Here is a 13,304-nt window from a genome sequence, read left to right as displayed (position 1 = left end):
TCTAACTCCACCGCTTTCCTCCGTCAGGTGCTGGTGTGGGCCTTCTTCGCTGTCATCTTCCTGGCCTCCTACACTGCCAACCTGGCTGCCTTCATGATCCAGGAGGAGTACATCGACACGGTGTCAGGGCTGTCAGATAAGAAGGTACGTCCTGGGAGGGATGGATGGAGGAGGGTGACTGATGGGTGGATGCATGAACAGGTGGATGACCAGATGGGCTGAATAGATGAGCAAAGAAATTTAGCTTAGCAAAGCTTCAGAATGACGTGTAATTTTACATAATGTGAAATGACAGGCTTTTGTTAACAGAAACAGATGAGAGAGAGAACAGAAAATAGGAGCATCCTACAAAGGTTGTTTTGTTTCTTGTTTTTTCCCAGAAGAGGTGGCAGCTTCAGAATATCTTGAGTTACGGAGTAAAATATTATGTGCTCCTTCAAAATGTTCCCTCTCCCTGTTGCCTCCTTTTATTTCTCAGTGCAGCTTCAGCAGAACCCACAAAACTGTATCACGCTGCTCTGACACTTTAAACCTCATCGTTTTTATTAGTCTACCACCTCAGCTCTTCAGAAAACTGTAGCACTGAGGCCGTTCTTTGAAAGTGAAGACTTTGAATCTTCGTAGCAGTTCGTCCTGCGGCACAGATCACTTTCTTTCCCTCTTTTCCGTCTACGTCTCTTCCACTTTCTTCTTTCCCTCTGTCGCTTTTATCTCCGCCCACCTCCTCTCCTTGTACAGTTCCAGCAACCGACGGAGCAGTACCCACCGCTGCGATTTGGCACGGTGCCGAACGGCAGTACGGAGGAGAACATCCGCTCCAACTATCCCAATATGCACCAGTACATGATCCGCAACAACCAGAAGGGTGTGGAGGAAGCCATTGACAACCTCAAGACTGGGTAAGGAAAAGATATAAGAGGGGACAGGGGGAACGGGGAAGTAGTGATACATAAAAGAAAGGTTATTAGGTGTTTTCACTTAATCTCCTTGCCTCTTGTCAGACTGTTTGGCACTTCTCTGATGACGCAGTCAGACCAAACTGCCTTGCATGATTTGGCTAAAAGCAAACGGTGTGCGTCATTTGTAAACATAAACCAAAGGAGCTGTCGTGGTCAGGATGCGAACAACAGGAGTCCATAAATCTGTCGGTTTTAAGATTTTACTTTCAGTAACCTCTGTCGCTGTCCTTGCATTCATTTCAGAATCTCTAAATCTCTGCTGCTCGTGTTATTTCACCATGCAATTAAAAAAACAAGAATATAAACAAACAGTAATTCCTGAATGAGACATCACTCCCACTGTCTCTCTCAAACCAGCTGGACATTGGATAATTTCTTGGTTTGATTTGTCAGAGTTCAATCAGATTGAATATGCATGAAGTGAAGGGGGTGAGTCACTGGGTGAGTCAGTTTGGTCTGACAATGATCTGACTCCCCATGACTCTTTAAGACGCTGTACCTGTGTGGGTATGCAGGGCCAGAGGGAACAGTTCTGTCACGAGTTCCCTGAGAACAAACATCATTTCTAAAATTGATGAAGAATATGCAGTATAATAAAGACAGTTCATCAAGTGCTGTATATTTAGATTTTTGACAATTGGATGAAAAAAATACAAAGTAAATTAAATTGTACTTATGTGTGATATCTGAAATAATACATTTCAGGATCGGAAATGGCATAATAATGATCTTATCACTATTTCATATGGTATCAGAATAATCGTAAAAATGAATTCCTGACTGGGAAAATTCACGTGAATGAAGTTGGAGCAGCAGTTCAGAAAGCCGACGAAGGTTTTGCGACTTGCAGAGTTGTTGTCTTTTGAAATCATTTTGCACAAACATGGCAGATGAAAGCAAATGTGTGGTTGATAACTCCTTATTAATTCACACATTGCATACCAATTTTTTATTCACATGATTTTTTATATGACACTGGGTTGGAACTGTTAGTTGCTGTCTACATACAGCAACCTAGATTAATTAGAAAAGTTATTTATTGGCATTTACCCTAATAACAAGTCAAATACAAATGGATTCAGCATATTTGAACAGAAATATGAATCTTCACTCAGCCAACACTATAACAAATACAACCACAACAACAGTTCTGCACTACCCTTTGTAGCATCCACGCTTTTTCCACAATCGACTTGAAGCTCACAAACACACTGAAACCAAACATCGGTGCATTAGTGTACATCAGCTCCAGTCTCCAATTATGCTGTCACTCCGCAGGCTGTCTGATATCAGAAATTCAAGAGGAAAAAAATAATATTTTTTTAAGTATTTCTACACATTACATGCTCACAGTGAAAGTGGAGGCCGTCTGAGATCATTATAGATATGTCGAGGGGTGACGAATCCATGCAAGAAAAGAGCAGAGAAAGATACCAAGGAGATCCTTCAGTGTGAGATGTTTTGCTGGCATAGTCTGAGAGAACGGTCACTGCAAATCAATACAGTGATACTCTGAGCCGTCGCCTTTCTCCTATCATGAAACATTTCATCTAAGACGATAATAGCTGCTGCTCGAGTTCCATAGACTCACTGCTCTCTATCGAGAAGCAATGAAGCTGTTCTGGAGGCTCATGGTGGAACAGCAGCTTACTAAAGTCCATTTTTCCACTGGAGAAAACGCCCACTAATGTCCACTTACATCTGGCTTTTGTCTTCAGTATGAAAGGGTATTTATTCCCAGGTCAAATGACTTCGCAGTGATCACATATCATCCTTTTTCATACACGTGCTGCTTGACTCGACTCAGTTTGCACAATAGAGTTTAGTTGCTTGAAGGTGTGCGTTGCTGTATATAACTGATACATGCTACATCTTCAGTGCAGCAGCTGTAAAATGGTGAATAAGCTTTTATTATGAAGCAGCAAAATCAGGAAAAAGTTGGGCTTTCATCAGCAGTAACTTAACACAACTCCAACAGCTGAAAGTGAACATGAAACAGTAAAATAACCTGAAAGTACAAAAAGAGACACTGGAGAGAAACTAAACTTCAAACCACAGAGATTCACTTAGAAGCTACAAAAACAGCGAGAGCGTTTCAAAAACATCTGAACAGACAGAAGGTTTTCCGTTGCACATCAAAAATAAAAACAAAACAAAAAGGGATTATCTATTTTTAGCGGTTTTAGTTTTGGTGTTAAAATGGTATATGACACATTCTGTCAGCCATCTGTGATTCTATACATACAGGCAGTAGCAGAGCCATTCCCAAACTTAAAAATGCCACAGCCCAATTTAAAATCTGAATATCTTCTGCAGCCCAAACCTTTAATCACAGCTCTGATCTACGCATGAGACCAAGAGATATAAAATACATTCTGGTGCTAAATTGAGGTCACCAAAGACAGTTTAACACCTGTTAAAGTAGGTCAGATTAATGAAGAATAACACATAATTAAAATTTAATGGTTTTGTTTGATTAGTACTGATTAAAAGCATTTGAATTATTTATTTTTCATGACCTCTTGCAGAACTTTCACAGTCCACCAATGGGCTGCGTTTCCACACAGCAGCCTGTAGAGATTATAACTCTCTAAGCACACAAGACAGAATAATAGATTTAGAGTAAAGAGCAGATATATCTCTTGGAGTTGATGTGGTTTGAAACATATATATAAATAGAGACATATCACATAGAACAGATGTCAAAAATGCTCCAAAAACACTGTGGATTACCCATGTAGTAAAAGAAGTCAGACACTGACTGGAGGCTGTTTCCACAGAAATCTTGTTAGCAAGAATATACTTCTACTGTCATCCACTTTGGTTTAAAAAAACTCCACTTTCTGGTACATTTCTCCTGTAATTCACAAGTCAGGGCTGCACCTTTTTGACATCAGCTCAAACAGTTACCACCCTTTCTCCTCTGCTTTTTTTTAAAATGTATTTTTCATTCCTGACTCGAGGCAACGTTGTCATCCACGCCTCGCTTCAATTACAGGACCCTCTTGTCTTTCTCCACCTGTTAGCACATTGATCTACCTCGCCCCTGGAGCCCCGGCTAAATGTTGTAACCTGTGCAGCCCCATTAGGATCACGGCTGGCAAACGAGGCGAGAGAAGAGGAGTGGGGGGAAAAAAACTGTACTTTTAAATAATACATGCTAGCAGCAGCAACCGCAGTGCAGGGGGAAAATCCCGCCATCTCAGCATCGGCTGCCACTCAGGCGCCGCTTGTCTTCAACGAGGAGGGGGTTTATTATCCGCCTGTGGGGCCACAAAGTACACAAAGCACTTGCCATAAAATATACACTTGCTCATCGTATTTGAAGTGGGATGGAGAGGGAGGTGAGGAAGAGGAGGGGGCTGAGGGGGGCGATGTTAGCTGATGCAGATGAGGGTTCAGATGTTTAATGGGACAAGCAAATGTGCGCACGCACACGCACGCACGCACGCACACTACCACTCTGGCATCCAGACAAGCAGCGGCCGCAGTCTTTAGCAGGTTTGACGTACCGTGTTATTAAAGCTCCCATGATGCATTCCTTTTTATCATCCTTACTCATTCTCCTTGTTCCTCTTACATCAGTTTCTACTTCTTTTTATCTCATTTCAACTCCTCCGTCTCCTCCTCATTATCGCTGTCTGTCGACGCCCTTCTCTCCACCTCTCATCCCGACATTATTTACACAAGGAAACATTAGTTTACTCCGTCAAAGCAAAGCGGCACAGAGATTCCTGTTTGATTTGGCTGTCGAGCCACCGAACATTACCTCTCCATCTCTGTCTCTCTGTCTTTCTCTCCTTAATCCTTTTTCTGTCTCCTCTTTGGCCTTTTCCTCCTCCCTCATTAACTCCTTGCTCTGAGCTCATCAGCTCCTTCGCCTTCTGCTTTGCACTTCCTTCCCGCGCTGCAAACATTATCTCTAACCCCTCTGCTTCTCCTGTGGCCCACCTCCTCCCCTCCTGCACCCTCTAACCTCTTCTTCACCTCTTTTCAATCTTCCATCCTTCAGAACAGTCATCCTGTCCTCTTCCCCCTCCTCCTCCTCCTCCGCCTCCTCCTCCTCCTCCTCTTTTTCTGGGAAGACTTTGGTTGTACAGAGCAGCCTCCCAAGTGTGAATATAAATGAATGTGAAGTGGAGGAGCAGGTGTAGCTACAAATTCATCCTCAGATCCTCAGATATTCATCATGAGTGTGAGCTGAGCTGTTACATTCAGAACATTATTTGATGATGAAGTCTTTCAGCTTACTTTTGGTGTGAACTCACTTTTCCTCAACCTGAATTTTCTGCCTCTGCTTCAGCGAGTGATTTCAATGGATACAGCTAATTATATTTTTCCATTATGGTCTTATTTTTTAAAATGAGATACTTAGTTGTTTTGTCAGTAGAATCAGAAAATAGTGAAAAATATCCATCACCATTTTCCAGAGCCAAAAATGAAAGAAACACCCTAGAGTTCAAAACTGAATTCTGCAGTCTAAATAGCAAGTTTTATATAAAGTATATAAGTATATATATATAAGTATTATATCTGCTCCTTCTAAATGATTATTAATGATTTCTTGTGACTCATAAATGGACAGTAACTTATTCAGCAACAGTCGGCATTAATTTTAACTCCAAATGAATAACTTCAAATGAAACTTCCAAACAAAAAACCAAAACATGCTGGCTCTCTTGTCATGTTTCCTTAATCTCTGATGACATATCCTGGCCATTTTATGATTTTGTAGTCTTCAGGTTGCTTATTTTTGATGGACCAACGGGCTAAAAATCCAAATAAATTCACTTTACGACGATATGAAACAATGAAAAGCTCCAAATCCTCACATCTGAGACACGATTTAAGCAAAAACTGATGGATTAATGAGCTAATTGTTACATCATTAATGATTTCGAGAGTGTTGCAGTCAGCTCATTTAGCAAACATGCCACATGCTTAATGCCACATTGCACAGATGGTAAATTCAAGTGGCTGAGTGGGAAATTCTTTAATGTCGGCCTGCAGGTTGTAGTAATGAGTTTAAGATTTGAACTTCAAATGCAAAATGATCTTTTACAGGTTTTTGTATCACAATAATAAGACTGTGTTATACTGTGTTAATGTTTTACAGATTGCTCTTAAATAATTTTTAAAGGGACAGTTCAGTTTCCTCTGGTCTGTGGTGCTATTTTTCCATCTAGATTGTTTCGGTGTGAGTTTCCATTTCTCTCCAATGTAACGGAACTAGATGACACTCAGCTTGTGGTGCTCGTGGTGAGGTTACACCCCACACCGGTACATGCTCAAGCCTCTCCTGCTCACATTTGCGCGGTGACATGGTTGGCGGTCGTAGTTTGGTAGAAAACAAATGGAACTGCTCACAACAAAGTCTTGGGTAACCGAGACATGATTTCTGGAAAAAAAGACATGGCTGTTGATTTTTTCAAATGGTGCACAACACCACAAGCCGAGTGTCATCTATCCTTTCTTTTTCTGTTTCCCTAACTACAAAATATAATGTCTACAAAGAAAAAGCTCATCCTGCTTCCTTTTGACTGGCCAACATACTCGTCACTGCAAAACGTTGCCCGGGAAAATGTAAAACATACAGTATGAGCTCTTCCTGTGTGCTGTAAATGTGATTTTGCAGAGAAATTGATTCAGGGACAAGTCATAACACTTTCAAGTATTTCATAACCAGATAAAAACTTTTTTAGCGCTCTTATAAGTTTTAATTTTTCCAGCTTAGCCAAAGTGAGAATCACAGCTTTTTTGCATCACAGCCTCCCCTGCTGCTGCTGCATTGTATTCTAGTCTACTGAGGCTGTTGTCGCAGCAGAATTCACATCTCTGTCTCCGCTATGATGAAAACAGCGCTGAGAAAGAAGCTCTTCTGCTTTCGGTTCTCTTTTCAGGCCGTCATTGTCTCAGCTCAGGTTTATCCATCACCTCTGTCGTTTTGTTCACTACAGTTGAACTTCCTCTGTTGTCATTTGGCTCCAGGTCAGCGAATTCCATTTCTCTGTCGTAATTTTCCTCCCTCCATCCTTCCTTCCCTGCAGGAAACTGGATGCCTTCATTTATGACGCTGCGGTGCTGAACTATATGGCCAGAAAGGACGAGGGCTGCAAGGTAAGAAATAGATCTCTGTCATTTCACAGCTCTGCACACTGACATGCTCATACATAGTGGCGGCTATTGCTGGAGTCCCTGTACCCTGCAGCGACCGAGAGCTACAAAACTACAAGAACACCAGCCTCTTCTTGTGGAAGGACCAACGGGAACACGACCACAATAAGCATGCCAAATGAGCACTTCTACATCTGCATTAAACAAATCAAACCCATCCGATGCATTTATATTTGTCCCTCGCGGCCTGTAGCTAGTTAATATTGTCATTTTTGGACAGCACCAGTGTTGATTTATTTATAAGTTTGGATTTGATACAGCTCCCACAGCGAGAATGAAAATCCTACCCAGTGATCATTTGTAATAAGGTCTGTGGGAGGCCGGAGCTCCCAGCAGCCTCATACAGCAACCACTGCTGCAGTAATTATTACAACTGATGTGGATCTATATTAATTCCTCCACTGAAACAATATCCTGTGCTCCGGCTCTGGGATTTTCCAGGATGTCGATATTAGACAGCTGTTTTGCATGTATACGACAGTGACAGCAGGCATAAAATATTACAGCAGAAATTAAGTTCATTTTCATTTTTCATCGCTGTTGGCCTGTTTGAAGTCAGTCGAGGGATTCATGTGTTTGTGTGCACGTACGCGTTGATGTATGGGTGCTTACACGTCTGTGTTTTATTCCACAAGGTGATGACCATCGGCTCTGGTAAGGTTTTTGCCACTACGGGCTACGGCATCGCCCTGCACAAGAACTCCCGCTGGAAACGGCCATTAGACCTGGCTCTGCTGCAGCTGGTTGGAGACGGTAAGACAGAAGGGTGGAGGTTGAATACAATACAAAGACAAGATATTTATTGTTTTTTGTGAATATGCACTCATTCTGAATTTGATGCCTGCAACATGTTCCAAAGAAGTGAAGACGGGAGCATGTTTACCACGGTGTTACATCACCTTTTCTTTTAACAACACTCAGTCGGTGTTTGGGAACCGAGGACACTAATTGTTGAAGTTTTGAAAGTGAAATTCTTTCTCATTCTTGCTTGATGCACGACTCCAGGTGTTCAACAGTCCAGAGTCTCTGCTGTCGTATTTTGGTAACAGATGGCTGGGAACAATCTGGATGGTCCTTTTCCTCTTTAGCCTGGAAGACAGGATGTCAGTGATTTGTGAAGACAATCTGAAATGTGGACCACTTTGCGTCAGTCCATCTCAGATGAGTTCGGGTCCAGACAAGTCTGCAGCGTTTCTGGATGTTGTTGATGTATGTCTTTGTCTTTGCATGGTAGAGTCTTAACTTGCATTTGTAGAAGCAGAAAAAATGGGTTTTCCAAAGTGTTCCTGAGCCCATGTAGTATCCTTTATACAATGATGTGGGTTTTTAATGCAGTTCTGCCTGAGGGGTCAAAGGTCACAGACATTCAGTGTTGGTTTTCCTCATCCCTTATGTGCAGAGATTTCTCTGGATTCTCTGATTTTTTTTTTAATTCTATTATAGATTGCAGATGTTGAAATTCACCTGTTTACCTGTTGAATGTTCCAAAAAGGTGTTTTTTGAGCATTTTCCAATCTTTTGTTGCCCCTGTCCCCACTTTTTTGAGACATGTTGCAGGCATTAAATTCAGAGTGTATATTTTCAAACGTTTTATCAGTTTGAACATGAAATATCTTGTCTTTGCACTGTATTCAATTGAGATTGCAAGTCAAAAAGTATTAGCAAATCATTGCATCCTGTTTTTATTGATGTTTTACATGAGATCCAAACTTTTTTGGGAATTGAGGTTGAACCTCACAGAGCAGAATTCATCAATATGTCAACTATTTGCTCCTTGAAAAGGTCGCTAGTTATTAGGCCAATGTACGTAAAACAACATTGGAAGATTTTAGACATAAGTCTTGAAAATTAAAACTTTCTTCATGGTTAATAAAATAATAAATCAGTTTTTTATGCTACATTGAAAGTTAGTAAAAACACCAATCTGCCTGTCAGTCACTGTGCTCTACACTGCTGTTTTGGGACTGTCGTCATCAGAAACAGAGCAGCGGGATCCTGCGGTCCTGCAGTTAATGAATGCACTCCCTCTGCAAAAAAAAAAAAATCAGAATTGCTGTGGTGTTATTACATACATTGCAATCAGGAGAGGCTTTATTCTGAGAGAAGAAATATTTTTATTTGACATGTTCACAAAAAGATGAGAAATGTGAATCCTTGATAATTAGACCCCATCGTGGGGTGTATTATGTATATGTATATTTTGAGGGGGTGATGAAGATTAGGAGTAGAACAGGAAACCTCCTGTTGAGTCTAACACTGGCAGTGATGAGATGAAGAGGATTTTAAAAATCTGATGAGGAGTGGACTTCAGATGAACTCGACTTGTTACTGGATATGATGAAGGGGAGGAAGGGGGACCAGATTCAGACAAACAAAATATGTGACAAAGCGGAACTTAACAGTACAAATAGTAATCTATCCAAGACTGCAAAGGTCAGAGAAGACTGGCCGCATGCAGTCCAGATGTTCACGGCCGTGTTGACATGCATGTAGGAGCATCTGTGCAGTAGCTGACTACATTCAGGCTTTTAGAGTGCAGAACGGATCGACTGATGGAGCGACGGATGGGAACTGCAGCTCCTGTCCTGTGAGCGTTGATTTTTTTAGAATCAGAAAATAATACAAGCCATTTGTGGAACATTTACAAAGGCTAATTTGGAAGGCACCTATTCATTCTGTTACAGCAGTGGGACTGTTTTTGTTTTTTTTTGCTATTTCATTATCAAAGTATTACCTTTTTGTTCTTTTCTTCTTCTCCTCCTTTTTTTTTTTCGAGTAAAGCTATCTAAGTGGGGGAATAATTTAATTTAGCTTACGTGTTCATTTCACAAAAAGACCAAGCTGAAACTAATAACTGTTCTATGATGAGGTATAAAGCTGCTGGAGGAGGAGGGGTGTGTGTGCGATGGGATGGGTGACAGTCAGTGGAGGAAAGAAAGAGGGAGGTGTGAGGGAAGGGAGAGACCAAGATCAATACAGAAGGTTAAAGGGGAGGGAGCAGAAAGTAAGAGGAAGGGAAGTGTGATCTACACACTTACACATACACTCATTTTCTCTTTGTTCACACACTCGGATCATATCACACCTTCTGTGTCTCACGTCTTTGATTACACACATCCATCCTGACTCGCTCTGAATTAATTGGGCTTATTTGTTGTTTTTTGCACAAGTCACCTTCTATTTGAGAGAAATCACTTGTGTCAGTTTTTGACTCTTCTTGTTTTTTTTAAAGCTGTGGAATATATTTAAAAGTTCCTCTGAGGTCTTATGTTTCACCTCCACGCCTCATTTTTTCCCCACCTCATGACTCCTGTCAACACATCAGTTGAACTTCAACTTCACATTTCAAACTGCTTGTCAAAATATTTCACTAAACAGTTCAAGATTATTTGGATCATTAAAATCATTATCATTTATGACATTTTACATCAGATTTTAGCTTCATTTTAAGCGTGCATGTTACTGCAGTAAAAATCTTTGGTATTTTTTTGTTTTTTGGCATTTTATATCATTCATTATATTTAGAAGAAGCAGAAAATACAGTTGATGAGTCCAAAAGAATGAGTTTCTTTGATTGGAGGAGGATATAATAGTCTTCGGAGTGCATGTTATTTATAATCCATCATCTGAAAAACTTAGATGCTGAATCCCAGACTTACTTTTGACTGTCTTCACCAGTTTGCAAACAAGACCACACGGGACGGAAGGGATGGGACTCATGGGTCGAGGGGGACAGGGATGATGGGGTTCGAGGGGAAGGGAGGTCAGTTGCAGGGCTGAGCGGCTAGGAGCCTGCGGGTCGAGATTCAGGGTCAGGGGAAATGTCTTGGCGAGCTTTGGCGCATTGCCCCCCTTGGTTCTTGTGGAAGAAAGAGAGAAAGACTAATAATGGAAGAAATAGATGAACATACGTGTCTTGAGGTGGAACCAGAGCGTGTGGCTGAGACCCAGGTGGATGTGGGGAGGATGAGCCAGCTCCTTGTAGAGGGATGCTGGGCCGGATGCGGTAGACCTTGTGGCTGAACTGTGTGTCAAGAAACGGGGGGGGGGTTACTGCCTTCTGGTGATAAAATCCACATTTCAAAGAGGCATAATTACATATGTAAATCTTATTTTTGGGCCCATACCGGCCGCCGACGGCTGTATAGAGAGTAAGAATGGAAGGAAGAGGAGAGGAAAACACAAAGAGCTGGAGGTATGACAGAGACAGATGTGAGGAAAGAAGGATGTGTGGAGGTGCTCACTGCTCCTTCTGGTACCTTTAATAGCACAATTATCTGGATGGCATTGTTAACCAGTCTGTTTATGCCTGTTTGTGTCAATCATGGTCTCTCAGCACCTCACACACCTGCTTCTGATGCATGTGAGGATCTGGGAGAGGAGGCTGAAAAGAGACCGATAGAATGGAAGCGCGAATGAGACAGGAATAACTTGAATCCTTTGAACAGTCTCTTCTAACAGCACCTGTATATGTATTTAACAAATCCCACAGACAGCTGAGCTTCATCCAACTTGCTTGCAATTACGCCAGCTGAGAGAAGCTTAATCAAAATTATTGGATTCACAGAAAGGAAACTGTGGATCAAAAGAACTGAATTATTTTTGTACATGCAAACTTCAAAAATATGTCAAAATAAGATACAAAAAGTAAATAACTCAAAAATATGTACAAATTACTGCTTTCAAGGTGAAAAACATCAGCAGGAATAAAATGAAGACAGAAATAGATGTTATGTTATTAAAGCATTTAATTTCTTGTCCTGCTGTTGGAGCCCACGTCTAAAGCAATATTTAATATTCTGGTTTCTTTTTTTTTTTCTGATTGACTGAAATGTTTTTCCAATATTCACTCTGCTCCATTCATGCCAGAAGCACTTTATGAATAGGACAGGAGACTCGCGCAGCTGAGAGACGAGGCGAATAACTTTTACACAGTGACCTCGATAGGTTCCAGTAATTTGGTTTGAAGTAGTCAGAAGGACTCTCCATATTAGAGTAAGAACTCTTTTTTATGTTTTTTATAATGGCTGGAGCTCTTTAGCTTCCACTGGTGTCAGCGCTCAATAACGGTAAAAACAGTGATGACTCTGAATTCAATAAAAAAACACTGAGACTGAATTCATTCCTGCTTTAATACACACACGAATGAAATGTGAAAGCTTTCAATATCTGATCTCTGTCAGAAAAACAGTATACATTACAATCAACAAAACAGCCAAGTGAATTTCTTCCATTATTGTTATAACTTCCAAAACATGTCATGAAAGTCTGTCTGTCTGTCTGTCTGTCTGTCTGTCTGTCAGCTGCATCTGCAAATCTGCGTCACACTTTTCTCATCACCTGGAAAAACATGACTGTCACTGCAAAAACTGGACTGGAGTGATTATTTGATCTTTAAGCTCTTAAAAATATGGATTATACGAACTGAGAAGTGTCTATATTTCCTTACTGCAAGAAAAAAAAAGTGCCATTCCTGTGGCCCTCACAGCACAACACCATCTTTGTCCTTTCCTCATCTGGATACATAAGACATGTGACCATATATGACAAAACCAAAGGTCAAATGCTAATTTAAAATGCCAGAATGAAATCCCTCAACGCTCCTTTCGGTCCTGTGGATAGTGACGCTCAGCCAGACATGTACTGAATGACATATCATTCTTGCAAGTCACTGTTTAATGCAGCTCTATGTGCAGCCTGCAGCAAACTTTAATACTGAATAGAAAATAATCACAAGCAGTTCACTTAGATTTGGGATAGATTAGGTCTATTTCCCACCAGGCATTTTGGCGGTTTATATTTTCATCTGCCAGACGACTTAAATTAAGACACTGAAAAGGAAGTAAAAGATTTAAAATGAATGTATGTGGATTATTGAGTGTGATAAACTACACACTGGTATAAAACTTCAATTCTGACATTGATAAGGTTGACAGAAATACTGCAAACTTTGGGCAGCCATGAAGCAATGCTGGTTCATTCTGAACAGTGAAGATACACATTAAAGAGCAGAAATGACAGTGGAGTGGAGAGAAAGTGGACAAAAACATCAAAAACACACCTGTACAGACAGAAAACAGTAATCAGAAACTGAGATAATGTTCTGACCATTTATCTGTATGTGTGAATTCACTCCATGTTCCATGTAATAACCCCAAATTCAATTATCAA

General features: G+C 40.9%; 1 protein-coding gene across 1 annotated transcript in view; it reads left to right on the top strand.

Annotated features, from left to right (window-relative positions):
- grin2da (glutamate receptor, ionotropic, N-methyl D-aspartate 2D, a) overlaps positions 1 to 13,304 on the top strand; it is a 186,640-nt gene that overhangs the window by 150,310 nt on the left and 23,026 nt on the right. The window contains exons 12-15 of the mRNA XM_084738944.1: positions 28 to 144; positions 739 to 899; positions 7,007 to 7,076; positions 7,769 to 7,886. Of these exons, the coding sequence (XP_084595070.1) occupies positions 28 to 144; positions 739 to 899; positions 7,007 to 7,076; positions 7,769 to 7,886 (466 nt within the window). The remainder of the gene's footprint in view (positions 1 to 27; positions 145 to 738; positions 900 to 7,006; positions 7,077 to 7,768; positions 7,887 to 13,304) is intronic.

The sequence above is a fragment of the Lutjanus erythropterus genome, chromosome 16 (assembly GCF_056507025.1).
Source record: "Lutjanus erythropterus isolate fLutEry1 chromosome 16, fLutEry1.hap2, whole genome shotgun sequence".
Lineage (NCBI taxonomy): Eukaryota > Metazoa > Chordata > Actinopteri > Lutjaniformes > Lutjanidae > Lutjanus > Lutjanus erythropterus.
This window is presented reverse-complemented; position numbering and strand designations above follow the sequence as displayed.